We start from the raw sequence: 27,953 nt of genomic DNA, 5'->3' as shown, positions 1-27,953 counted from the left end.
ATTTATTTGATATGCTATCAGATTGCCGGTGGGGGGGTTAAAGACATATCTAAATGTGTTGTATGAATACTATGAATTTAAATAATAACTTGATGTAAAAAAAAAAAAAAGAACGAAAAAAACCTGTAGTAGCAGTATTTAAATCAGGGAGCCAAATAAACGGCTCTTTCAACGATGCGATTCGGTTCACCAAAAAGATCCGTTCATTCGCGAACTACCCATCACTACTGTCAGCTGAGAGCCGGGGGGGAGGAAGAAAGATGGAAGGGAACAGAGACGAAGCAGAAAAATGTATAAATATAGCCACTAAAGCTCTTGAAGCAGGAGACAAAGACAAGGCGGTGAAATTCTTAAACAAAGCAGAGAAGCTCTATCCAACCTACAAAGCGAAAGGTAAATATCTACGTTACCATATTTCAGTTCATTAGCCACGTTAGCTAGCCCGTTACACATTAAACACCTATTTAAAATACAATTTGCCAATTTGCCTTGGAATATTGTCACTTGCAATGCACGTATAATACGTAAACAAATAAATAATGAAATGGTTAAGTAACGTCATTAACGCTTTAAACTGCTCAGGGTAAAGGAAATAGTGACGTTTCTTTAAATTGCTAACTAACGTTAGCATGCTAACAGTATGTATACTATGTCGCTAACTAGTTGACGTTAGCCATTTCTTAGCCCATTTTGTTGATTTGATAAGGTTGACATCATCCACTGTTAAATGTCTCATTTGACAAGCTATGTTTCATTTTATTCTGTTTTAGCTCAGTGACGAATGTGGACCGGCTATGCTAACTAGCCAATTGGCAAAGCTATTACTAACTATAATTTACAAACTTTAGCTAGCCTATATGAGCTAGCTAAATGTTGGATTGCCAACCAGTTCAGTTTTGCAATATGTGGCCAGTGGAACCAAGTTCCCAGTCTGGGATGTTATCGCCCCACATGTATGGTCTTTCTCTTTCGCAATAACAAGGTCAACTGACTAAGCAAGTGATGCCTATGCACCAGTAAGTTAGCCAGCTAGGGGTTGTCTCCAGTGTCCTCATGACAGAAATGTAATTTTAAAATTGGTATAAATGTAGGCCTGACACTAGTTTAGTAAGGGACTTGGCTAACTAGCCGGACACAAGTCATGCCTGGCTGTGGTTGTATTGATACATGATGATGATCCAGCAGCTACCTCGGGCCGTAATCAATTGATCTGCTTATTGCTCTCAGCTGCCGCGATGTTTTGTAATTCATTGCTTTGTCTGTTGAAGTGTTTGTCTGTAATCACACACTTACGTTTGTGAGTGAATCGTGTGCTTGCAATAGGCTGCTTGCATTATGGTCAATTGTGCAGCCTGCCAGCTACCATCATATTTAAAAGCTTCTGAAATTGTCAATACTAGTATGTCAGGCAGAAGGAGAGATATTTACCTTGTTATGAAGGTAAATGGCCATTTCCACAGCAGCCATATATAATAGAACACATATTAGCTGAACGATTGGATGTGACAGTTGACAGCAATTATTCCTCATGTTGGCTAAACTCTCACATCATGCAGTTAAACATGACTGTTTACATTCACTAGGAACATTTAGTTGTAGTGAATACTCAAGGTTTGGTTAAATAGTGTTTATAATGGTCACCAAGGAGCTGGCTATAGCAGCCTATTCACCTCACTCAAAAAAACATTTGTTTGGTCATGTCCATGGGATACAGCAGGTGCCAACAGTACAGTGAAATGCTTACTTGCGAGTTCTTCCTCACCAATGCCTTATTCAATATCAAAAATGGAAGGAAATAGAAAAGTGTCTCTCACATTCTCAGCAGAAGTTTTCTTTTTTTGGAAATGGAGGTAATGTGGCTCTTGCAGGATGAGGTAAGGGGGTTTGTAGGGATTCCACTGTCAGAGCAGATGAGGTACCGTGGCTCGTGCAGGATGAGGTTAGCGAGATGAACAGGCTTGTCCACCTCAATCCCTTAATTGAATGATTGACCCAGAGCTGAGGGAACAATGGTAGGCATTAGCTAAGGCTAAGCTGGGGGGCAGTGGGCCAGGGAAAACCAAATCATATTCACCTTTTAATTTCAGTTTTTATTTATTTCATTAACTCACATCAAGAAAGAATAGTTGGATTCAAGGAGGATTCTGAGGATTTAAGATTGCATCTTGATAGAAGAAAAACAACCACCCTCTTCAGTTCAGTGTCATGCAATAATACATTTACTACTTCAACCATTAAGATGAGTATCTTTCCCGACATGTCAGTATTCTCACTCCGACATGTCTATCCAACATAGTGTTCAGTTACCTGTGTAAACTTTCACATGAATTGCAGAGCTGTATTGCACAGTCTGGGTGCTGCCAGAGAGAACAGCGATGCACTAGGCAGTATACTCAGGCTGTTGCTTAGGCTGCTGCTGCAGTGGTCATGGGTAGACTGACACAGAGAGCTGCTTTGTGTCATTGGAAAAGCTTAGCACATTCTCATTGAGCAACCAGAGCTGGATATATTCGCCTGCGGCTCTCATGGAAGCATGACCAGATCTCCACTACAGCTCGTCTATGGAAGCCAACGGGATGCTGGGAACAATGTAACCTTAGTTTCTGTGTGTGAACCGCTGATGTTCCCTTGCATGGTGGTCTGACTTTCAAGAGCCTAGTGTTTCGCCTTGTAAGATTGAGTGCCAGTTTCCCGGAACCAGATTAAGGCTAGTCCTTGACTAAAAAAACACTTTCGATTGAAAATGAGAACGCTTTTTAGTCGAGGACCCGTCTTAATCTGGTTCTGTGAAATTTGCCCCTATGAGTTCTTTGAAGTGCTTAGCTTTGTCTCTCTTTCTGAATGTGCCACGTCATGCTTTGTTCTGTCTTCTCTCTCTCTTCCCTCCTAGCCTTGTTGGACACCTTGACGAGGAACGGCAGCTCTGCGGGGAATGGTGCGCACTGCAGACAGCGTACTACAGACAGCTCCTCAGAGAGCACCAAGGCCCGGGCTGGTGGGCAGGACCAAGAGGCCGGAGGGGGCGAGCCCAGCTCCAAGGGCTTCACCAAGGACCAGGTGGAGGGAGTGCAGAGGTGAGTAGGAGGCTTCTGACTTCTTTTCCACTTGATTGCTCACTCCCGTAATCTATTTGGGATTGGCTATCTGTTTGTAAAATCTCTGTTCGGCTCTCTTGCCCTCCGCCCTCCCTGACGGCCGTATGGTACAGTCCTCTGTCCCACTCCTCAAGTGTGCAGCCGGCAGGCCTGTGTGTGTAGTTGTGTTGCTTAACTCTGGTTTATTCTCATGTGGCGATTAGGGAGGGAGGGACACTTTCATCCTGGTTGGGGTTGTGGGTGTCACTCGACCCTGAGTTTTTGTAGTCAATGGGGAATTTAGGAGACTGACACTTGAGTTTTTTTTTTTGTTTGGCTACCTGTTAAGATGAGGAAATGGTGGATTGTAAATTCCCTTACCCACCTGCATTTCCTGTTGCAAATATGTCAAATAGATCATAAGTTTAAAAAAATATATAACCTGATGGTGGTTCTTCCCACAACAGGATCTGTCACACGTCACGTGAGCATGCTTTCACACAAATCAGATATACTTTAAGTTTAATTTAAAATACATCCTTCGCACCAAAAATAACTAACCCACTTACTCGGTGTCATTCTGTCTCAATCGAGGGACCGTTAGTCAATGCTTTATGCTTGACATTCTGACAGTAGCTAACCCTTACTAGCCTAATCCCCTAGTCTTTTACCATGGTAAGACCCCCATGCCTTACGCCTGGGCTCTGAAATCCATGTCCTCTCAAACCCTTTTACTAGCCTGTGGATCAGGAGTCTCCAACCTTTTCTAGCATGAGAGCTAATTAAATAAAATGCACCTTGAGATTTTTTTTTTCTTTTTTCTAGCTATCAAATGGGCACATTCTTCTCTCCCCTGCAACTCTTCCCAGGTCCTTAGTGTACAAGAGAAAGTAGTGTTCCATGTTTTCTGTCAATATTTCTGGTAAAATAATTAAGCAATAAGGGCTGAGGAGGTGTGGTATGTGGCGAATATACCACGGCTAAGGACTGTTCTTAGCACGACGCAACGTGGAGTGTCTGGACATAGCCCTTAGCCATGGTATATTGGCCATATACTGCAAACCCCCGAGGTGCCTTATTGCTATTATAAACTGATTACCAACGTAATTATAACAGTAAAAATACATCTTTTTGTATACTTTCTGATATACCACAGCTTTCAATCAATCAGCATTCAGGGCTCAAACCACCCAGTTTATAATGGTTAATAAACAACTCTAAGGGGGGCCCTAAAATCTGCGATTCCGCCCCCAAAATAAATGGACTACTTTTCCCCAAATTATCTTCTCAGTTAAATTTTTCAATCTTAAAATTACTATTGTTCATAGAGAACCAACGGAATGGGATGTTCTGAGTCCATGTCAATGCTTAAATCGCATCGCAAGACAATATTAAAAAAATTGGAATTGCGCGTCTTTAGAGAAATTATTAGATTAGAGAAATGAATCAAATTGGAAATTAGCTATTATCAGGCTGGTTAATGTGATGCATTTCTGTTGAATTTGGAAAAATCGACCCGCATGCAGCCCCACCCACTCGGCCAATCAGTAGCTGCTACTGTGTTGCGGCCGTGGCACACTGCACACTTTTTACTGAACTGTACGTGCTAAATAGTATGTAGTTAGCTAGTATGGGTCTTTGGCCACTGATTGTTGTTGGACCCTGAGTCATACCAACCGTGGGGGGGGGTTCGAGAATGATCTCCCTTGAGAGTTTTTGTTTAACACCTCTCTTTCTGTGTCACTGTTGCATCACTGCTGTCCCCATAGGCCAGGGTAGGTGACTGGGAGCTCTGAGCGACTGATGTCCCTGGTGAACAGAAGTGTTGCTAATAATGGGCAGAGTGTAGCCTAGGCCTCCACCACCTTCCCCTAGCGAGGTCGTCTGACGGTAGTTAGATGGTTCTATTGGGCTCCATGTTTTGTTTTCTCTAGCATCTTTATGTTTCATTAATTAACCCTGCAGTTGACCTACAGGATCACTCATAATCCCCCAGTCCAGTGTGGTGTACTGGGGGGCTTAAACTTCTCTACTGTACTATGAGCCAGCCAACCACACACTTTTATGTAGGGAAGGCTGCTGTTGAAACACTTACTCAGCTCAACATTTTGGAGTTGGGTTTAAAGTTGAAGCCTGCGGAATATTTGCAGTGTTTGCAGAGCTAATGACAGCAGACGGGTTGTCTGTGTATTTGTATGCGAGTCTTTCATGGCAGAGCTGTTTGGGTGGCTTGTTGTGGTCGGCTTTGCGCCATTGGTGATGTGTGGGGACCGTTAATCAACTGCTCAATTAGAACACTACAGTGTTCTACACACCATGCTATCGCTATGGGAACCTCGGACTCGGCAAGGTGCCCATAAGGCCAGTGAGAGAGGGGAAGGGAGAGGGACTGAGAGAGTGAGACAAAAGAGAGCTGTGACACATCTTGTTATGGCAACACTCACATAGTGCTTGGTAGGCCTGACCAACATCTAGTCCCATTGTGAAGAGCGTAAGACAATATGTTTGTTTACTAAGATGCTGTGTTTATGTTTAGAGACTAACCTGTAATTTGTTAAAACAGGCCTACATGCAGCGTAGGGTTTAACCTCAATTGAAAGGTACACAGTGACATCAGCATATATTTGATTATTCTAATTGAATGTTAATGTAACAGTCCGGCAAGTATCTCAGGTGGTTCTCCTTGGAGACTGGAGGCAATCTCTCTTCTGCAGGTCATGCAATCGACTCTGTGTATTGCATTTGAACTCTCCTGCTCTGTTCTGCCACCAGTGTTGATTTGCCCTCTTGTGGTTTCAAATGGTACTCCAGGGGCACAGTTTTCTAAACCCAGAGGCTCAACATTGCGAGACTTCCTGGAACTCTTGCAAAACAGACCAACTTACCAGAAGTAAAAATTCTTCACTTGGATGTTAATTTTCTCTAAATCTAAAGGCACAACCTAGATACTTTCCAAACACTAGTTCTTCAAGCAAAAAATATCCATTAGAGGTTTTTTGTCATGCTTTTGGGCCAAATGTGATCTGTGCTACAACCCTCATGATGAATCAGATCCACTGCATTGTAATAAACTAGATCTATATCTGTTTCCTGGACATGTGTAACATAGCCCTGATGAATCGCTCACTGTAATCTTTCTTCTTAAAGGATAAAGACGTGTAAGGACTACTAGTACCATTGTAATAAACTCTCTCTCCAGGATAAAGCGGTGTAAGGATTACTATGAAGTCCTGGGCACCAGTAAGGAGGCCAATGAGGAGGAGCTGAAGAAAGCCTACAGGAAACTAGCACTCAAGTTCCACCCAGACAAAAACCAAGCCCCCGGAGCTACAGAGGCCTTCAAAAGTAAGTAGTTTCACATGCATTGTTTTTGTGTTCGGTGCCAATCACATTTATTTAGTTGTAATGTAGACAACAGGTCTTCACGGATCCACCCGTACCCGATTTCGGGACCCGGGAGAGTCCGGAACCAGAATTCAAAATAATGTCACTGGTCTGGGTTGGATATGATTGACTCGGTATGTGTAATTTTAACCGACTTGTCCTTAAGGTACAAATCCAAACGCGACTGCTGCAGTAGAGGGAGTGAAATTGTATAATTTATGCTGTTGCTCTTGTTTTCGCGAGTGTAGGTTGTTGGCCAATCATTAGTCATCAGTGGCAATGGGCTATAGCCGTAGAGCCTTGCTCCACATGTGGAAAAATCTAGGAGATATCTAATCAATGGAAGATGGAATTAAAATGACAGCGTTTAAAGGAGAAGAATAGGCTACAGCAACCAAGAACCAATAGGTAGGCAGGCTGCTACTTATCTGAATTGTTTGTAACTGTAAGATCAGGAAGCGTATGCACTGCAGCCTCAGCCTAGCTTCTCCTGGTTTGATGCAGTGAAGACAGGCACTACGTACTCATATTTGATGATAAATAACTGAGCTATGGCAGCTATTAGTCTACTATAGCGCCAGTCAGCTTGGTTGGTTGCTGTCTCTCCCTCCCTCTCCCACCTGCTAGAACGCTCTCACTCACTCGGCTCTGGTTAATTAATAAAGGAGCTTTAAAAAATGACTTCTTCTGCTTCCCTCACTGATCGGACCGGATCTGGAACAAGTGAGCCACTCGTGCCTAGAGCATTGTTAGCAGCATAAATTTGACCTGCCATCCCGCCTGATGTGAAGTTTGCAGATCAGTGTAAAATGGGCATCGGCGCTGAGCCAATGTCTCCTTTTTGCTGACTTAATGCGACACTTATTGACACAAGTGTGTTGTGGTTCTAACAGAGATCGGCAATGCCTACGCCGTGCTTAGCAACCCAGACAAGAGAAAGCAGTATGACCTCACGGGGGCGGAGGAGCCTACCAGCCCTGGCCACACCCACAGCCAAGGGTTTGACTTCCACCGGGGCTTCGAGGCCGACATCACTCCCGAGGACCTCTTCAACATGTTCTTCGGAGGAGGATTCCCCTCTTGTAAGAGACACGCATACATTTTGAAGTTAATTTCATCAAGTGGTTGCAGAGTTTGTTTGAATGTTTAATAAACTAGTCTTAATTCATTACATCAATTAAGTACAATTGTCTCGCTCAAACATGAATGTTTATTAAATGAGTATTGTATTGCAAGTCTTCGCCGAGTCACTAACAGGGTACCTCCTCTCCACAGCGGCTGCCCACACGTTCACCAACAGCAGAGCGCGATACAGCCAGCAGACGGACCAAAGACGGGAGAGAGCAGAGGAGAGGGGAGAGGTATGCATGTCTGGCATCTACACTGCCAGATGTATACTGTGACTGTCAATATAATACCTAGTGAGTATGGGATAACTTCAGGTCAGACTTCCATAGCAGACCCCCCTCTACAAGCTATGGGAGTCTCGGCAGCATATTGCAGGCTCTGTTTTAGTGAAGGACACAACTGTTCCAGCCTTGACTGGGATGAGCTCTAGTTAATATCGATGTGCTGCATAGTAAAGCAGGAAAAGTGCAAAGTCACTATCAGGACAGTACATGTCTTAACATATTAAATGGTAATATATGCCATTTAGCTGACTCTTTTGTCCCAAGCAGCTTATTCATTTGTGTATATAGTTTACCAATGGGTGGTCCCGGGAATCAAACGACGTATCCTGCCGTTGCAAGCGCTATGCTCTACCTCCTGAGCTGCAGGACAAAATAATGTATGTTTAGTGATTTTTGTAATCTGTTGTCCAGGGAGGGTTCTCCATGTTTATCCAGCTGATACCCATCGTTGTACTGATCCTGGTGTCCATCTTGAGCCAACTGATGGTGTCTACTCCCCCCTACAGCCTCTACTCCAGACCGTACGTACACACACACACTGGGGTCGTGCTCAGTATGGCGCACGGCACTTAAAGGTTTTGCAACAGAAAATGAAAATCTGTATTCCTATTGGATACATCATGCGTTTAGGTGGTACCACTCTGTTTCAAAACGTTTTCTCCCACCTGAACACAACCCAGGCCTATTATTCTGTACCTCTGCTCCACATGCTCGGTGCTGAAAAATACTGTCAAATGTGACATGGTAGGTGTATGTAACGGACACACCTACCAGTAAAGTACTGAAGCATTTATTGTGTTCGTTTGATCATTCCCATTGCCTCTCTTCACCTGGTATAAAGATAGGACATATAAAAATAACTGTAGATCTAGCTGTTATCAGAACAGCCATATGTAACCTGATGCCTGTCCTCTGTCCTCTCCAGGTCCACGGGGCAGACGGTGAAACGGCAGACGGAGAACCTGCGTGTAGATTACTACGTCAACAGAGACTTCAAGAGGGAGTACAAGGGCTCCAATCTGCAGAAGATCGAGAAGAACGTGGAGGAGGACTACGTGTCTAATGTCAGAAACAACTGCTGGAAGGAGAGGCAGACGAGTAGGTGTCCATCATGCCTCTATTAGTTGGGCGGTATCCAGATGTTCATACCGTTTCTGTATCATACCAGGTATTACCAGAAGTATTAAAACAATTTAGGCAACAGGGATCTTGATCCAGGAGGAGATTGAATATCTCTGCTGTAATCTTGCCACGTAGCTAGCAAGTTAGAAAACCGAATGCATAGCTGGAGCTCTGAGCTGGATATAATTTATTTGATACAGATTTCTTAGTTATAAGCAGTGACGTAGCACGTAGCCCCTGCAGGGTATAATTATAGTGAGGACTTATATCAAATGATGTGAAGCAATACAAGTACTCTTACAAAACACGCATTCATTTCCTATTTTGTGACGAAAGCATTCCCTCGACGTAGCTTAGTGTGACATGGTTGATATTGACTGACTCTTCTGTTCATCTCTCCCTTCTCTCTCAGAAACGGACTTGCTGTATGCTGCTAAGGTCTACAGGGACGACCGCCTGCGTAAGAAGGCTGAGCTGATGACCATGGATAACTGCAAGGAGCTGGACAGACTAAATGACCTGTTCAGGGGGGGCTGAGCCCACCTGAAGCCCCAGGCTCCCACAGGACGCTTTTAGAAGAGATATATGAATAGATATATGTATGTAAATGTTGTTATTTTTAAGGAAAAACCATGGAGATGAAAAGGAGGAAAAATATAAAAATAATTAGCCTTACCGTTGAAGTTGTAAGTTGTTCCCATCCCTCCCCCAGTACCCATCCTTCCATCTTCCTCACCACCCCCTCCTCCCTGGGAACTGCCTTGCTGCATTTCAATGAACCAACTGAAGAATAGACCAACCTCCCAAAACACTTGAACACAACCTCTTTCTCTTCTATCTTTGCTTGTCTTTTTGTGTTTTCTGGAAATAAGAACCCACTCTGGAAATGAACACTGACTGGAAAAGCAGAAGGCATTATGGTGGTGCCTCTTGAGTATTGAAGCGCCAAGCATTCTGCTCTAACAAGCAAATCACAATCTTCACTCTAGATAACTACTTCACCTGCTTGACTTAAACAAGATTTTTAGGCTCATCTGGAGATGCTGCCTTCCTTCTAATCCCTACATTAGCAGTGCTAGTATTGTGAGGAACCCAAAGAATGCTTCCTAGCTACCACAGTGGAACCCACAGTGGAACCTTCTGTGGAGTTCCATGGACCTTGAAGTTCATTCCGCAGAAGAAGAAATGACCACGGTCTCACTTCAACTTTTTTGGCTTGGGGAAAAAATGTGAAGTTGGAACCATAATCTTCATCAATTGTTGTACATTTTTCATTTGGAATGTTTGAAAATTTATGGAGTTATTTAAGTAGAAAAACAAGGGTTTTCTTCATTGCTCGGTTAATCATTTGAATAAACAAATTATTACCAGAAGCAGTTTTGATTTGTTTCGAGCACAAGAGCATGTGCAATTGTGCGTATGAAACAGATGGTAGGGCAGGTTAAACACCCTTTGAAAATGTGTGAATAGTACTCAGACTGTAGGCCTATTCTCTCCACATAATATTCTCCCTGGCATACAGATCCATTACTCTATTAGTAGTTTGTATACAGTCTCACTTTCGTTTTGCAGGAAGCCTTATTCTCAACCTAATAGTGCCTCACCATGTTTATGAGGCTTGTAAAAGATCTGTTCACATGGATTTGTATGGCTACATGCTCCAGCTTGGTACCCAAACAGGTCGGTACTGTGATTCATAAAACTGCAATGCAACTGAACAAGTCTACTAGAAAGGGGAAATTGCTGTTTTTCCTGGAAGTCCTTGTGAACTGCAGTGGCGTTTCTGAAAAATACATACTGTATAGGCAGTGATTATCACTTGTATTGATTAATATCAGTGTTGGGAAAAGTACTCCATTGTCATACTTGAGTAAGGGTAACGATACCTTTAATAGAACATTTCAAAAGAAAGTCACCCAGTGAAATACTAAGTATTTGGTTTTTAAAAGTAAATGGTTTTAAATGTATCAAAAGTAAATGGAACTGCTAAAATGTACTTAAGTAGCAATAGTATAAACCACTTCAAATGCTGTATATTAAGCAAACCAGACGGTACAATTTTCTTGCTTTTTAAAAAAATGGACAGATAACCGGGCATACTCGGACATTTTCAAAAAGGAAGCATTTGTGTTTAGTGAGTCTGCCAGATCAGAAGCAGTAGGGATGACAAGGGATGTTCTCTTGATGTGTGTGAATTGGACCATTTTCCTGTCAAAATGTAACAAGTACTTTTGGGTGTCACGGAAAACGTATGGAGTAAAAAGTACATTATTTTCTTTAAAAATGTAAAGTAAATGTCAAAGTACAGATACCCCCCCAAAAAACGACTTAAGTAAAAATACTTGAAAGTACTACACTGATTAATATTGCCTTAAAACAAGACAATTTCTCAGTAAAAATCTAATCAGTCATGAATATACATTTGTTCGTGGCATGCATGAACTTTGAACATCTGTGGGCGATGAGTGACCACGTGTATTATAAGTGCAAATGTATTTATTGTCACTGATAGGCTTATTGCTGTCACGTGACTAATCCCATAACCCGGAAAGGGAATTGCATGACAGGCGATTTGTTGACATAGAATAGGACCTATAGTGTAACAGTTGGGAAAGTGTGGAATGATTTTCTACGGACGTTTGGTGCAGTCATTTAACTTTGGATTCACATGCCGACCAATTGCAACTATTTGCTAGCATCCGGTGCTGTCATGCATCATAACAGTTGCATCCCGGTTTTTCTCGTTGGCTTGCTATCTTTCTATGGATTTCTGAGCTGTGTGTCTTCATGTAGTAAGGAACCTGAAACACCGGACTGGCGAATGACTTTAAAAACCATTCGCAATGGGATCCATAACATTGACAAATACCTCAACGTTGCTCTGGACTTATTTGGAGGACGAGATGGACTGTGTCTCTATGAATGCAGCGATGGTAAGGTCTCTCAGGTCACACACACAGTCAATACTTGTTGGTAATGGAAATAAAACATGGCCATAACTACTTTGCTTATTATGCAGACAAGCCATTTATTAAAAAGATCAGTTGAAAGTGATTATGTTCCACAAACAAAGCAGATAAGCACCACTGTAGCTATCTTGAGTTGTAAACCATTAAACTGGTATAGTGCCACCCCCAACACACTCTGTAGTCTCTCTGAACAGGTTGTCTCTCAACAAGATTAAAGAAGAACTCTGAACACCTCTACCTTTGCTCTTTCCTTGCAGGTTACAAACCAGAACCCCGGCCTGGTTACAAACCAACCCCACCCAATGGATGTGGGTCACCCCTGTTCGGATTCCAGGTGAGCTAGTGTCATGTATGACTTTGATCTATAGCAGTGGTCTTCCCTATTAGTCCTGTGGGGGGCACAGTGTGTGCAGACTGTTGTCCCAGTCCAGCACTAACCCACCTGATTTATCAACTCATGGTTTTTATGATTAGCAGAGACCTGTGTTTCAGACAGTGAAGCCTGCACACACTATAGTGTATTGCTATAGCGGCGGCTCTTCAGGACCAGTAACGAAGACCCCCCCCACACACACACACACAAAAAATTGTTAATTTTATTGTCACATACCCGGATATGTGCAGTGAAATGTGTTGTTTTACAGGGTCAGCCATAGTAGTGCGGCTACCCTGTACGGCGACCACTGTTTATTGGAATGTTATTACACCTATCATATTATATATTGCATTGAATATTTGTGAGCATTGATCTAATGGTCAACTCTTTTGTCTACTCTACAGTTTGACATCGGCATCCCGTCGTTGACCAAGTGCTGTAACCAGCACGACCGTTGCTATGACACCTGTAACCGTGATAAACACGACTGTGACGATGAGTTCCAGGAATGCCTGGAGACCATATGTAGGAGATTACAGAAGATGTTGGGACTGGCCCAGAGTGTCCAAGGTAAGATGGCAACTGGGTTGTGTTCATTAGGGCATGCAACAGAAAACGTTTTACAACGGAACACGACAATGAGTGTTTCTTATTGTAGTTCCATCCTGTTTCAGTCTGTTTTCTTCCATGTGATGCCTAATGAACACCACCCTGATTTATGTATTGACAAGCTCCCAGTGTTGAACACAGAGCAGGACTTGACTCAAGCATTCCTCACAGTTATTTAAATAATGTGTCCACCATCTTGTAGCCTAGTTAAATCATACTGAATGCCGCGCTCACCATTGTCAATTGTTTCACTTCTCTGGTGAGTTCAGCATTCAGTCTGGTTAAACCAGTCTAACAATCTTGCTGGTGGGGAAGATCATACAACTCATCCATATTAGGGCAAGCAACAGAAAAATGGTGGTTCAAGTCCTGAATGCTAATTGGCTGAAAGCCGTGGTATATCATACCGTATACCACGGGTATGAAAAAACATTGTATTTTTACTGCACCTATTAAGTTGGTAACCAGTTTATAATAGCAATAAGTCACCTTGGGGGTTTGTGGTATATGGCCAATATACCACGGCTAAAGGCTGCATCCAGACACTCTGTGTTGCGTCGTGCGTAAGAACAGCCCTTAGCCGTGGTATATTGGCCATATACCACACCCCCTCGTGCCATATTGCTTAATTATAGTACTGCAATGTTGAGGGAGCTAGCACAAGCATTTCACTGCACCTTTTATACCTGCTGTAAACTGTGCACGTGACAAATAACATTTTATATTGATTCATTTTTCTGTGTGTTTCATATGTCTGTATAACATGATCAACTCGTCTTTCCATGTCTCTCTATACAGCGTGTGAGAATACTGTGACCCTGCTGTTTGAGGCTGTCATGCACATGGGCTGTAAACCTTACATGGACAGCCAGAGAGACTCCTGCATATGCAAATTTGAAGTCAAGAGGGATCTATGAGCTGCCATCCAGAGGGGATTCTGGAATAGTCAAGCCACTAGAGAAACATTGAAGTAAATAGTGTACCTCGGGATAGAGCTGTGGAAGTTTCCATTGATAACAATGTGCTAAGCCTTGTGAAGGGGCCTGGATGTGCTCTCAATGAATGAGCGTTGGGTGATCTGAGTTTTAAAATCGCTATTTGATAATTTTGTAGAATTGTTCTCCTATGCAAAGGTTGTTTAGTAGTTGTCATGTATGTAATTTGTTTGTTCTGCCACACATATATATGAAGTATCAATTAAGAGAGAATATTTATAAAAGGTAAGAAGACACTGAAAGACAAATGTATGACTACAAGCACATAATGATACAGTGATGAGGGTAATGGCTACATTATATTGCCCAGTAAGTGTATTGTTTTGGCTACTTTTTAATGATTTATATTAAATGTGTAAATAGGCTGATAAATGAATGTACACAACATGTTTACCTGTTGATGGAGTGTTGCCCCAGTGGTTATGTTGTAGTTAAATTAAATGTTTGGAAAACCCTTGCTGTTCCATGCTTTTATTTTTGTTTTGTTGTTTGAGCTTTGTTGAGCTTGCCTCATTCACAGACATGCATACGGAAACATGCATTTTGTTTTTACACTATCCCTCTGTATAATGTCCAAAGATGTGTGTGTATATACTGCGTTGATAAAGGGAGAGTTCGTTTTGCATGGCCCGTTGTCTCGGGTGAGCGGAGTAAATATTTTTAGACATTCCATTCAATGAAATCTTCAGCCGCCCGGGGCATCGTGCCATGCAAAACGAACGGGCCCATTGAAATAGAGTTCTGTGATGAACTGATTAATTCAGCCCGCTTCTGCTCGCACTGTAAGAAATTGTAATAGATATTGGTAACTTGTTTTAACAACTTCTCAACACTAGCTATACTTGACACAACATGCACCCATCCCCCACTATACCCCCACTCTTCGTACCCTTATAATAACCACAGACCCACACACACTCCCCTCCCCCATGAACAGGCCCCTGTTAAAACAAACGCACATGCATTCTGCTCGAGGTTGAGACTCTAAGACAAAGAACTGTGTTAAGAGCCAATGGAACGTCGACATCAGGCCCGGACAGGACTACCCACGACCCAGCTCGACCAATCGGAAGGCCAGACTACAAGATCAACCTACTTCACTTGTTGCATATATAATCAGCACAACATGTTTAGAGGGCTCTTCTCCGACGATTCCATAAGAATCAGACAGAAAGGGGCCGTGCTGCACGCTTTGCCAGATATTTTTACACTTGAATAAACTGCCTTATTATACAATTATACACCTCGTCCTATGTCTCAACTTAATCTCCTGTCTCCAGTAAATGTTTTATCAACAGCACCCTCAGCTTTTAATACCACATCCGCTGGCTTTCTATCCGACTCTCAGCCACTACCGCAAGAACCGATTCCAAACCCAACCGAAGTTCAGCAATATTATTTTAGGCGAATGTGACGCATCTCATTTGCCAGCCATGGTCGGAGCAATTTTGCAACCTATGTAAGCAATATCAAAATGCGCAAAATGAACCTAAGAAATAGTTTAAATTACAAGAGATTCTCACGTGGCCCATTATATTAGACTGTTCTCTCTGCTACCGCACGGCAAGCGGTACCGGTGTGCCAAGTCTAGGTCCAAAATTCTCCTTAACAGCTTCTTCCCCTAAGCCATAAAATTGCTGAACAATTAATCAAATGGCCACCCAGACTATTTGCATTGACCCCCCCCCCCCCCCTTTGTTTTTACACTGCTGGTACTCACTGTTTATTATCTATACATAGTCACTTTACCCCTACACATTGATTCAGTACCCTTGTATATAGCCTCATTATTGTTATTTATTGTGGTACTTTTTTTATTTATTTTTTACTTTGGTAAATATTTTCTTAACTATATTTTCTTGAAACTGCATTGTTGGTTAAGGGCTTGTAAGTTAGCATTTCACGCTAAGGTCTACACCTGTTGTTTTCAGCGCATGTGATAAATAAAATTCGATTTGATTACACCTGTCATATTACATATTGCATTGAATATTTGTGAGCCTTGATCTAATGGCCATCTCTTTTGTCTACTCTACAAGTTGACATCGACAACCCATCCTTGACCAAGTTCTGTAACCAGCACAACTGTTGCTATGCCACTTGTAACTGTGATAAAGACGACTGTGACGATGAGTTCCAGGAATGCCTGGAGATAGATTTCTGTAGGAGATTACAGAAGATGTGGGGACTTGCCTAGAGTTTCCAAGGTAAAATGGCACCTGGATTGTGTTCATTAGGGCATGCAACAGAAAACGTTTTACAATGGAATACGAAAATAAGTGTTTCTTATTGGAGAACTCCAAGTAGTTTGTCTGTTTTCTTCTGTGTGGTGCCCAATGAACACAACCCTGATTCATGTATTGACATGCTCCCAGTGTCAAGCATTCCTCACAGTTAATTCAATAATGTGTCCACAATCTTGTAGCCTGGTTAAATCATACTGAACCCTGCACTCACCATTGTCAATTGTTTCACTTCACTGGTGAGTTCAGCATTCAGTCTGGTTTAACCAGGCTAACAATGTTGCTGGTGGGGAAGAACATACAACTCATCCATATTACTATGTGTATTACCTCTTCTATTACTTGTCATTTTTTTGTTTGATTCTTATTATTGATATTGATGCCGGAGCGGGGCGGGGTGGGGCGGGGCGTGGCAGCAGGTAGTCTAGTGGACTTGCAAAAGGTTGCAAGATCGAATCCCAGAGCTGACAAGGTAAACATCTGTCGTTCTGTCCCTGAACAAGGCAGTTAACCCACTGTTCCTAAGCCATCATTGAAAATAAGAATTTTCAAGTTTAATAAAGGTAAAAAAATAAATTGATGATTGATTATCGAACTTCAATGTTGAGGGAGCCAGTGTAACCAATGTGAAATGGCTAGCTAGTTAAGAGGGTGCGCGCTAATAGCGTTTCAATCGGTGACGTCACTCACTCTGAGACCTTGAAGTAGTTGCTCTGCAAGGGCCGCGGCTTTTGTGAAGCGATGGGTAACGATGCTTCGAGGGTGGCTGTTGTCAATGTGTGCAGAGGGTCCCTGGTTCAAGCCCAGGAAGGGGCGAGGAGAGGGACGGAAGCTATACTGTTACATTGGTGCCGTGACCCGGATCACTGGTTGCTGCGGAAAAGGAGGAGGTCAAAAGGGGGGTGAGTGTAACCGATGTGAATTGGCTAGCGGGGTGCGCGCTAATAGAGTTTCAATGGGAGACGTCACTCGCTCTGAAACCTTGAAGTAGTTGTTCCCCTTGCTCTGCAAGGGCCTCAGCTTTTGTGAAGCGATGGGTAACGATGCTTCGAGGGTGGCTTTTGTTGACGTGTGCAGAGGGTCCCTGGTTCGAGCCCAGGAAGGGGAGAGGGACAGAAGCTATACTGTTACACCAGCACACAAGCATTTCACTGCAACTTTTATTCCATGACAAATAACATTCGATTGTTATTCATTTTCTGTGTGTCTGTATAACATGATCTGCTCGTGTTTTCAGAGTGTGAACAATACTGCAACCTTGCTGTTCAATGCTGTCATGTGCATGACACGGAACCCAAACCGGCTGTGCACATCGTGCGCTATCGTGCATAAATGTATTTCCCCCCCCTACACCAAACGTGATCACGACACGCAGGTTAAAATATCAGAACAAACTCTGAACCAATGACATTAATTTGGGGACAGGTCGAAAAGCATTAAACATGTATGGCAATTTAGCTAGCTAGCTTGCACTTGCTAGCTAACGTTAATTTGTCCTATTTAGCTAGCTTGCTGTTGCTAGCTAATTTGTCCTGGGATATAAACATTGAATTGTTATTTTACCTGACTTATATAGCAGTTTTAATTTTTCCTATTTAGCTAGCTTGCTGTTGCTAGCTAATTTGTCCTGGGATATAAACATTGAATTGTTATTTTACCTGAAATGCACAAGGACCTCTACTCCGACAATTAATCCACACATAAAACGGCCAACCGAATAGTTTCTAGTCATCTCTCCTCCTTCCAGGCTTTTTCATCTTTGAACTTATATGGTGATCCATCTAAACTTTTATTGTATTACCAAGAGAACCGGCAACAAAGTTTGTCTTTCAGTCACCCACTTGGGTATAACCAATGAGGAGATGGCACGTGGGTACCTGCTTCTATAAACCAATGAGGAGATGACTTTCAGCGCGATCTGAGTCAGAAATAGGAACAACTTCTATTTTAGCCCTTGGCGTTGGCGTTGCGCAAGCAGTGTGGGTGCAATAATTGAATAACATGGATTTCTAAATTTATTTTGCGACGCTCGCGAACGCGACGTGTCCGGTCTGGTCAGCATGTGAGACTCCTGCAGTGCACACGTAGCTGACATTTAACGTTTGTTGAGCTTGCCTCATTCACAGGCATACGCAAACATGTATTTTGTTTTTACAGTATCCCTATGCACAATGTCACACCCTGAAACATGTTTTATATTATACTGAACAAAAATATAAGTCGATACCAGTCACCTCCAACGTCGTTTTAGAGAATTTGACATTATGTCCAACCAGCCTCACAACCGCAGACCATGTGTAACCACGCCAACCGAGGACCTCCACATCTGGTTTCTTCACCTACGGGGTCGTCTGAGACCAGCCACCCGGACAGGAGGAATATTTATGTCTATAATAAAGCCCTTTTGTGGGGAAAAAGTCCGTCTCAATGGCTGTGCCCCTGCCCAGTCATATAAAATCCATAGATCAGGGCCTAATTTATTTATTTTAATTCACTGATTTGCTTATATGTACTGCAACTCAGCTTAAATTGCTGCATGTTACGTTTATATTTTTGTTTAGTATATATTTGACTCTGTTATACGGTTCTCAGTGGCTACAATGTGGCATTATACGGAAGTTGTAACGAGCAACGCTTGACTGCCATGCCCAGTTGCCAATTGTATCCAGTTTTTGAGTAGATGCGCCAATAAGCTTAAAGGGGCGGGAAGTGTCATTCTCCTTAAGCGTTTGTAAAGCCGATACATTTTACACATTTTGTGTACACATTGAAAGGAGAGTAGACAGCAACCATGTCGTGTCCAGGGAATAAAGACACTAAAGGTAAGAAAAAGTCATTTTTTTAAGTCATACTATACTATATGTATGTCGTGGTATTAGTAGTCTTGAAGTTTAATGTAATGTTGTGATCACGGAAATCATATAAGACAAATATGAAAGAAGAACTCTCAGAAGACATTTCGGACCCTCCCTGGGAAAGGAAAGTAAACAAAATAATAAAAAATCACTTGCTGAATGATGTCATGGATTTCACAATTTCCCCTCCATTTACCTCGCTTATCTTTCATTGTTCTAATACGTTTATAAGGTGTATGTATCGCATTGTGTCTGTTTGTACTGTTGTTACAGTAGCCAAGGTTGTTGTTCACTGTCAGATTAATCGCGTCCCGAGACTCTACGCAATAGCCTGGGGACTAGGTTACTGACAGATGAGCACAGACCAGATTTTATATCAGGTGTTAAGTCAATGTTATCAGTGTACAGACTTATTTCACAGGTCTGTGAAATCTTACTGTATTGTCTCATGTGGGATTTTCGTCTCTTCCAATTCACAGGAAGCTTGGAAAAAGACAGCGACACATCACAGAGGACAGGTGAGTATGTACGGGTGATGTCAAGTTAGGTAGGTCTAGGTGCTCAATGCTTGTAGAGACATATGCAGATGTACATTTAAAACCAAAACAGAAAGACTGTTTGAGGTACTGTTTTAACGAAACTACCTTATCTCATGAAATGTCCTTTTACGAGACTCAAAGTACACGCTAATTATGTAATGGTTAACACAAACCTGTAGTTCTTTCTCCGTTTGGCGTTTGCACTGAGCAATCACCTGAATCAAACGCAGTATACCCTCCTCTTGTGCTCTCAATAATGACCCTTAACACAAGGAACATGAGGAAATGGAGTGGCAGACTTTTCCCTGACCTCAATTGGAAGAATTGTCCAAATCCTGCTTCACCCCACACCTGCAACAGCAGCACGAGTAAAGAGCATGTGAGATAGGAGAGCATTGTCACTTTTTACTACTGGTCTTAACACCTGTATCCAGCCTATTGAAAACCACCAGGACTGGGTGCTTATTGAACAATGGCTGCTTGACCCTGGAGTTATAGCCTAGGCTACTAATTCACAAACCTGTTTGCAGAGCTTAACAATAGACCCCTCCAAATAAATCTGATCCCAAAAGCTTTGGAGAGAATTTGCATCGAACCTGCCAAGTGTTGAGATATCAGAAAGCTGTAAAACCACATTAGAGGGCTTTGAGAAGTCATAAAATAAATATTCATGCAAATTGTCATACCTGTTCAGATTGTATGTTCCTTTCTCGTTATCAGGTCCTAGTGAGAACCTTACAGAAACAGATGGGTATTTCTGCAGGTAACTATTAGTAATAATATGACTCATTACATTGTTATAAATGACTTGAATGTAATGAACACGTGGTTGAAATAAGTTCAAGTATGTTGACAGTTGAAGTGAACAGATAGTTTAGTGTAACAGATTACTTGTGGTAACAGATAAGAAATCTACACCGTCTCTTGTTCAGCTACACCCATTATTTTTTTTATTTTTTATTTTTTTATTTTTTTTATTTTACCGTTATTTTACCAGGTAAGTTGACTGAGAACACGTTCTAATTTGCAGCAACGACCTGTGGAATAGTTACAGGGGAGAGGAGGGGGATGAATGAGCCAATTGTAAACTGGGGATTATTAGGTGACCATGATGGTTTGAGGGCCAGATTGGGAATTATGGCATAACAAGGTGTTGGTATTTACAGGGGAGCGTGTGTTTTTCTTTCAGCAGTTCTTTCTCTATGGACCCTGCGGACGAGTATAAGATGAACCACAAGCGGCGAGGCCTGGCTCTCATCTTCAACCAGGAACACTTCTTCTGGCATCTGAGGATGCTCCCCCGCAACGGGACCAATGCTGATCGCTCCAACCTGGTCAAAAGGTATACATGGCATCAGATATGACCGTGCTTCATAACTCCCCATAGACCGGTTCAGTCAACTGTAGTGCTGATGTTTAAAATGTAATGCCTAACCATGTTTGACACTTGATTTTCTGATTCAGATTTGAGGACTTGAACTTTGAAGTGCAGGCCTTTGATAATCTGAATGTGAAGGACGTTCTGGATAAAATCAGTCAGGGTAAGCAGCACTTCAAGTCATTCGACACCACCTCAAATAATCCGCTTAACACAGATACTGTATCAGTCACAGTCAGTATTATACTTCAGAATAGTAAATTATACATGTCTGATACTCTATAGCGGCTGAGGCCAACCATGCTGATGCAGACTGCTTCGTGTGCGTCTTTCTGAGCCACGGAGAGAACGACCACGTCTATGCTTACGACAACAAGATCGCTATCCAGGACATCACTGCCCTGTTCAAAGGAGACAAGTGTAAGAGCCTGGTGGGCAAGCCCAAGATCTTCATACTACAGGTAAGCAGTCAGATGATGAGATGCCTTTGAATAGATCCATTTTAGATAAAACCTTTGACATTCAGTACTGTTGACTCATAGACCTATAGACCATATCTGATGTTTGGGGGCCGGTGAAGGCATATCTTCATCAGACACAATACTATTATTTGTAATTCTATTTGTAAACATTTGATGCACATAACCAAAAATATTTACTGCTAAATATATGTATTTTTTCTATATAACACCTCCATCAAATTGACGTTTTGACTCTTTACGGTTTCTGATTTGATTGACACTGACAGGCGTGCCGTGGGGACAAGCATGACAATCCAGTGACCCCCATGGACGTGGTGGACAGCGAAGTGAAGACCAACGAGGTGGTGGTGGACGCTGGGGTGGTCTACACCCTCCCTGCTGGCGCTGACTTCATCATGTGTTACTCTGTGGCTGAAGGTGAGGAACATGGTGTTTGATCACTTGATTATCCTTTGCTTTTCACTTGGATTAATGGAATACAGATCTAACTGCCATACTCGTTCCCGGTCTCCCTGTGCAGGCTACTATTCCCACCGCGAGACGATCAACGGCTCCTGGTACATCCAGGACCTGTGTGGGGCCATGCAGAAGTTCGGGGATTCCCTGGAGTTCACGGAGCTCCTGACCCTGGTCAACAGGAAGGTGTCCATGAGGAGCGTCGGGAATTGTAACGACCGGACCGCCATCGGGAAGAAACAGGTCCCCTGCTTTGCTTCCATGCTCACCAGGAAGCTCTACTTCCGAGCCAAGAAGCAGTAAGGTTTCCATCCACCGGGCAGCTACTACGTCATTCCTGAATCCTGCTGTAGTTGTTTTGAATGTTTTTGGGGAGAAAGGTGGTCCTTGACTATAATGTCTGGTGGTTCTTTTTGTTAAACATTTGTCTACATTATTTCGATGTTTGTCTTGAGGACCATGAAATACACTTTATCAAGCTGTGCATATTCCCTTTATTCTAATCTTCTTTCCTATGAAACCAAATGGAGATCATGTCATTTGCTGACGATTGTTGATGCTGTTCTATTTTAACATTCTGTGGTGGCAAAGCTGACCTAAAACAAAGCATGTACTATACTGGTGAAACCTGCTTGGCTGCTCGGCTTCAGGCTTTCCCTGTTGGTGTTGACAGAGGTCATGGAATGTACCTGCAGGGCAGGTAAAAGAGTGACATGAGAATGGTAATTGAGCATTAACATTTCAAATGACTTTATTCTCAGTCTGTTTGTGGATAGCCATTGGTTAAGAGGGGATTCTCAGTCAGTAAAGGATTTTGCATCACCAGTCCCTTTAGGCCTTTCTCGAAAGAATACTGCTAATTCTTAGCATTGAGTAATGGTTCCCTGGCCCTGATTTGTTTACATCAACTATCTGTGTCAAATATACAAAGAAATGTGCACATTGTTTGAAGGACGCCGTGGCTCTGGGGCTAAATCCCTACCTTGCATCCAAAAGGTGTGGCTTTGATCCTTATCTCTTGTGCAAGTTTCTGCAACTGTCGTTGTCCGACATAGGAAGAAAAGTGCCGATTGGGTTAAAGAGTGGGTGGCTCTGGGGTTAAATCCCTGTTTTGCAGCCAAGAGGTTGTGGGTTCAGTTCTCATCTCTTGTGCTTTAGTCTACTGCACATTTACGCAAATGTCAAAATGAAGTGTTAGTAGTGTGAAGGAGTCTGTGGCTCTGGATCTCACCCAAATAGCACAGGGTTGTAGGTTTGAACCTACTGCAGGACTCGAGCATGGTTGTGTGGACAACGGGCTCTGCTGCAGAGCGAGTTAAGGCCACTAGAAGTGGTTGCCACATCAAGATGGCTGGAGAATGGTGGCGTTGGTCCTAAGTATGCATTAAGCAGGGGATGTTAATCATGGGGTCCCCTGCCATGGTTCCTGAACACTAACCAGCAGTGGTTATGGGAAAAAATATAGACACTTAGTATCTCTCTTGAAATACAGGCATCTACTTTTTTCAGGGGTTTTTCTCCATAACAACTGCTGGTTATAGGGATGTGAACCCAAGGTATTAACCCTCATCAGTTCTCCAACCACATCTGTGCCACCGATTGCTTCACACTTCAAAACACATATTCATATGATTGACATGGACATTGGGGAAACGTACACGAAATCACAAGAGTAGAGGATTGAACCCACAACATCTTGGTTACTGAGATTTAACCCCAAATCCATCACACTTGAAGTGCTTCTCTTTGTATGTTAGACATCGACAGTTACAGAAACTGTCAATCAAGCACAAGATATATGGATTAAGCCCACAACCTCCAACCTCTTAAGGCAGGGACCAAACCCCTTACCCACGTCCCCATCTGGTCCTCTGTAGTCACCAAGATGAAAAGACAATGATGTGCCTCAATATGTTGCCTCCCCACTTGTTCTGTCAAAAAGGGAATTTGTGTTGGTTTCTGTTTGCACTTGGATGTGCTTAGTCTTTACAACTCAAATGTAGTTTTCCATGTTTTGAAAGCGGCAGGCTAAACGTGAACAAACAACTCCAATATGGAAAGTACCTCAGGGAGTCAAGTGTCTAGTGTTTCAAAGACGTTCAGTAAACAAGTTTGGTCACATGACCTGCTGTACTACTACTGACTCAGGAAAACTAAAGAAGTCATATACATTGATTACTGCCACTATGGTAGTGCCTTTGTTTGGTCATTCAAATCAATGGCTTTTTAAATAACTGCTTTTTACCACTATTCTTTTTTTATTGAGGGTATTTGACAGCTGTTTTCACCTTAAGATAACTTTATTGGTCAATTACACCCCCCCCCCCCCTCCCCCCTTTGGTACTGTTAATCTTTTTAAATAGCATTTTATATAGCTCAGATAAGACAACTCAGGGTACCAATCAACCGACCATCTCATGTTTAAAAAATAAAGAAATCATTGTTAGTCACATGGAGATATTTACTAAAGCACTGACAACGCACAAGGTATTACTCATTTGTACGTGAACCTGAGTGCTGGACACCAATTCATGTTTCTATTTCTGAAGTGTACAAGAAAATGAGGACCGTTTTAGTCTCCATGGGTGAATACAAGGAACCACTGCTTAGTAAGAGTATTGTACTTTTCTTATTATGTGGTCCACCAGGGAAACTTGTCTCTGACCTTTTGGGAGATTGGCGTTTGCGCTAATAGCATTTGCACTACTAGAATTTGGAGAGGTGTGTGGGGCTCCTATAGAATTAGAATCTCTCATTTATAAAATGACAGTTGTAAAACTGTTGAAATATGTTTGGGGTTTTGATGATTGAAACAAGTCTGAATTGAGGTGCAATAAAATATTGAAATGTAATTTGTGTTCAGTCTCAGTTCTCTTAATCTTTAAACTATTCAGAACTTTGCTCTTCTATAGAAATGAAACTAGCTACTATAATGAATTCCTGCAACAGCCAGGAATGCAGAGAAAATATGATTAGTATTCAGGAAGATGCTTTCTCATATGATATTTATTACTATACTTCTATTACCACAAATGACTTCCAACATTGTAAACGGTGTAAACCAAAACTCTAAAATGATCTGTGGGGTTAGTAAGAAAAAGTAATCGTTATCAAAATAAATGGGAAGAAATGCTGCTGCTCAGTAGTCCTTCAGTTTGACGTGGTGTGTGTGTGTGTGTGTGTGTGTGTGTGTGTGTGTGTGTGTGTGTGTGTGTGTGTGTGTGTGTGTGTGGTGTTGCTCTTCATGGCTGGCTCTGGATCTGTTCTACAGGGAGCTGAAGTTGGGTTGGATTCCTTAGACGTCTCAAATCTTCTTCCACCTAAAGATCACACACACACACACACACACGTGATCAGCAGAAGCCCCTTATAGACTGAATACATCCGTGGAAAGTCCAATAAGCAGTGAGCAGAAATTCTGCAGTGCCTTGTATAAGTAAGTATAGCAACATACCGAAGCCAACTCCTCTCTCAGCTCATTGTACTTCTGCACGTTGAAGCGCTCCTTCTTGGCTCCCTTGTGGAAGTAATACAGGAACTGCCTGTCTTTGGCGTCTGGATAGACATAATCCTACAGAGCAAAACAACCATGATCCATCTGGTGCAGACTAACGTATGTGTATCACTTCTGCTCATAGTTATCTGGGTTTAAATTGTAACTTGAGATAACTGTGTGAACCTCTGTGTAAATCATGCACTGATGTGATTAGGAGATATGATCAGAATCCAGGTGATGCACCTAGAAGCGTAACAGGAACGTTGGTGTGTATCAGCCTCCTTGTGGCACGGATGTACACACTTCCTACTGTACCTTTACAAGACTGAACTCACAAAATAATATGGACGCAGGACACAGGTGCTGTGGGACCAACTGGAAGGTTCAGACCATGTCGTGTCATCAAGACCTAGGTGAAACGTCTTCAATGCAGTGCATGCTATACACATTGCAGCCACAGGAGGGCAGACATACGCAGAGATTTCTCTGTTACATTAATCTGATTACATCTACCATTGACGTCAATGCAGAGGTTTGAGCTGCACACAGTTATCTGGAGTTTGAGCTGCACACAGTTATCTGGAGTTTGAGCTGCACACAGTTATCTGGAGTTTGAGCTGCACACAGTTATCTGGAGTTTGAGCTGCACACAGTTATCTGGAGTTTGAGCTGCACACAGTTATCTGGAGTTTGAGCTGCACACAGTTATCTGGAGTTTGAGCTCCACACAGTTATCTGGAGTTTGAGCTGCACACAGTTATCTGGAGTTTGAGCTGCACACAGTTATCTGGAGTTAGAGCTGCACACAGTTATCTGGAGTTAGAGCTGCACACAGTTATCTGGAGTTAGAGCTGCACACAGTTATCTGGAGTTTGAGCTGCACACAGTTATCTGGAGTTTGAGCTGCACACAGTTATCTGGAGTTTGAGCTGCACACAGTTATCTGGAGTTAGAGCTGCACACAGTTATCTGGAGTTAGAGCTGCACACAGTTATCTGGAGTTTGAGCTGCACACAGTTATCTGAAGTTAGAGCAGCACACAGTTATCTGAAGTTAGAGCTGCACACAGTTATCTGGAGTTTGAGCTGCACACAGTTATCTGGAGTTAGAATTCAAACCTGATAATTACTGTCTTCATACTGTACAGCGTATGGCAATGGAGGAGTAGGTCACATATGGGAACTTGACTACTCCAAGTTGTTGTAAGGAGACCAGCTGTGACTGAAATGAAAATGAAAGCCTCTTGTTCAAGTGCCCTGTAGTGACAGTACTCTTTGTGTACACAAGGGGGAGACACTGTCTTGACTACTTGTATTCAGACCGTGCTGGACATGGGTCCTGCTATCCTGCTTGGTGAGGACATAGCAGGGTCAGGCTCCTGTACTGTACCTGCTTGGTGAGGACATAGTAGGCGAAGACTCCGATGCTGGTGCAGTAGGTGAGGAAGTAGGTGACGGGCTCCATGACGTCCCAGGAGTACACCCACCAGGTGAGCCAGGCCAAGGCCCCGCCCTGCACAGACAGCACGGCCACACCTGTCCACAGAGTCCTGGAGGAGTGGAACTCGGCACTGCGCTCTAGCTGTGCCTTCACCTGTACAGGGAATCGTCGGGTGACAGAGGTTACTAGTGATAGCTAAAACAAACTCTCACACTCATGCAATCTTATCTTTGAAGGATTACCGCGACAGCTTTATGGTCGTCGACCAAAGGGATAGGTAGTAGGAGTCACACAGAGACGAGAGAGATGAGACAAGAGACGCGAGAGAGAGGTCAAGAGAGGAGATACTGACAGACAGAAGGAAAGAACAAGAGAGAAACGGAGTCAGAAGTGCACCCCTCCAGTACCTGCTCCAGAGGTGAGAGGTCCTGTTTGAGTCCATCCAGTCTCTCCAGCAGCTGCCTCTCCTTCAGCAGGTGGTGGTCAGGCAGGTGGAGGGCCGTGTGGAGCAGCTGCACCATGTGCTTCATGTCCTCCACGTCCACCACATGCTCACTGGACACACTGGACGCCTCTGGACACACAACATGGGTGGAATTCATTACAACAGTCACTTTGGGAACTCATTATTACACTTTGGGAACATGCATCACTATTCCACCAATTCCACCCCACCACACTGGAGGTTGATAATGACGATGAGGAGGATGAGGAGGAGGAGGATCAAACTGATACTCAAGTGACTAATGATGTTTCTTTTTAGAATTACTGATAAAGATCCATTGATATCTCATCATCATCCTCTGTAGCTGTGTGACTGTGGTCCTCTGTAGCTGTGTGACTGTGGTCCTCTGTAGCTGTGTGACTGTGGTCCTCTGTAGCTGTGTGACTGTGGTCCTCTGTAGCTGTGTGACTGTGGTCCTCTGTAGCTGTGTGACTGTGGTCCTCTGTAGCTGTGTGACTGTGGTCCTCTGTAGCTGTGTGACTGTGGTCCTCTGTAGCTGTGTGACTGTGGTCCTCTGTAGCTGTGTGACTGTGGTCCTCTGTAGCTGTGTGACTGTGGTCCTCTGTAGCTGTGTGACTGTGGTCCTCTGTAGCTGTGTGACTGTGGTCCTCTGTAGCT

General features: G+C 43.0%; 5 protein-coding genes across 7 annotated transcripts in view; 4 read left to right on the top strand and 1 right to left on the bottom strand.

The window, feature by feature from the left end:
* Positions 1-27,953, top strand: part of sh3gl2a (SH3 domain containing GRB2 like 2a, endophilin A1) — a gene marked incomplete in the record, with an annotated part of 696,881 nt that overhangs the window by 577,563 nt on the left and 91,365 nt on the right.
* Positions 198-10,365, top strand: dnajb14 (DnaJ heat shock protein family (Hsp40) member B14). The gene is made up of 8 exons (XM_055923492.1): positions 198-393; positions 2,891-3,074; positions 6,274-6,419; positions 7,352-7,540; positions 7,734-7,819; positions 8,282-8,391; positions 8,796-8,968; positions 9,405-10,365. Exons 1-8 carry the CDS (start codon positions 261-263, stop codon positions 9,527-9,529), a joined length of 1,146 nt encoding a protein of 381 aa, XP_055779467.1. The 5' UTR covers positions 198-260; the 3' UTR covers positions 9,530-10,365.
* On the top strand, positions 11,517-15,182 carry pla2g12a (phospholipase A2, group XIIA). The gene is made up of 4 exons (XM_055923493.1): positions 11,517-11,925; positions 12,219-12,295; positions 12,742-12,907; positions 13,745-15,182. Exons 1-4 carry the CDS (start codon positions 11,661-11,663, stop codon positions 13,861-13,863), a joined length of 627 nt encoding a protein of 208 aa, XP_055779468.1. The 5' UTR covers positions 11,517-11,660; the 3' UTR covers positions 13,864-15,182.
* LOC129855622 (caspase-6-like) lies at positions 18,904-24,746 on the top strand. Of its 2 annotated transcripts, none has more exons than XM_055923491.1 (8): positions 18,904-19,006; positions 19,519-19,557; positions 20,299-20,341; positions 20,771-20,920; positions 21,043-21,119; positions 21,242-21,417; positions 21,705-21,855; positions 21,959-24,746. In XM_055923491.1, the coding sequence occupies exons 1-8, from the start codon at positions 18,976-18,978 to the stop codon at positions 22,195-22,197; spliced, it is 906 nt and encodes a 301-aa protein (XP_055779466.1). In that variant the 5' UTR covers positions 18,904-18,975; the 3' UTR covers positions 22,198-24,746. The 2 variants fall into 2 exon arrangements, with proteins under 2 accessions (XP_055779466.1, XP_055779465.1); XM_055923490.1 differs by having other exon boundaries at positions 20,768-20,920.
* LOC129855621 (calcium uniporter protein, mitochondrial-like) overlaps positions 24,883-27,953 on the bottom strand; it is a 25,545-nt gene continuing 22,474 nt past the window's right edge. For both annotated transcript variants that reach the window (XM_055923488.1, XM_055923489.1), the window contains exons 5-8: positions 27,238-27,404; positions 26,780-26,983; positions 25,349-25,465; positions 24,883-25,214 (exon numbers count right to left, since the gene is read on the bottom strand). In XM_055923488.1, the coding sequence (XP_055779463.1) occupies positions 25,137-25,214; positions 25,349-25,465; positions 26,780-26,983; positions 27,238-27,404 (566 nt within the window). In that variant the 3' untranslated portion in view covers positions 24,883-25,136. The remainder of the gene's footprint in view (positions 25,215-25,348; positions 25,466-26,779; positions 26,984-27,237; positions 27,405-27,953) is intronic.

The sequence above is a fragment of the Salvelinus fontinalis genome, chromosome 5, assembly GCF_029448725.1.
Source record: "Salvelinus fontinalis isolate EN_2023a chromosome 5, ASM2944872v1, whole genome shotgun sequence".
Classification (NCBI taxonomy): Eukaryota; Metazoa; Chordata; class Actinopteri; order Salmoniformes; family Salmonidae; genus Salvelinus; species Salvelinus fontinalis.
The sequence above is the reverse complement of the archived record's forward strand: the minus strand, read 5'-3'. Positions and strand labels throughout refer to the sequence as shown.

Bases quoted from the DNA above. Each gene is read 5' to 3' on its own strand.
- dnajb14 (XM_055923492.1), top strand. From the start codon at position 261: ATGGAAGGGAACAGAGACGAAGCAGAAAAATGTATAAATATAGCCACT. The intron at 3,075-6,273 runs GTGAGTAGGAGG...CTCTCTCTCCAG, and splicing joins CAGGTGGAGGGAGTGCAGAG to GATAAAGCGGTGTAAGGATT. The intron at 6,420-7,351 runs GTAAGTAGTTTC...TGGTTCTAACAG, and splicing joins AGCTACAGAGGCCTTCAAAA to AGATCGGCAATGCCTACGCC.
- pla2g12a (XM_055923493.1), top strand. From the start codon at position 11,661: ATGCCGACCAATTGCAACTATTTGCTAGCATCCGGTGCTGTCATGCAT. The intron at 12,296-12,741 runs GTGAGCTAGTGT...TCTACTCTACAG, and splicing joins CACCCCTGTTCGGATTCCAG to TTTGACATCGGCATCCCGTC. The intron at 12,908-13,744 runs GTAAGATGGCAA...CTCTCTATACAG, and splicing joins ACTGGCCCAGAGTGTCCAAG to CGTGTGAGAATACTGTGACC.
- LOC129855622 (XM_055923490.1), top strand. From the start codon at position 18,976: ATGTCGTGTCCAGGGAATAAAGACACTAAAG. The intron at 19,007-19,518 runs GTAAGAAAAAGT...TCCAATTCACAG, and splicing joins AGGGAATAAAGACACTAAAG to GAAGCTTGGAAAAAGACAGC. The intron at 19,558-20,298 runs GTGAGTATGTAC...TCTCGTTATCAG, and splicing joins CGACACATCACAGAGGACAG to GTCCTAGTGAGAACCTTACA.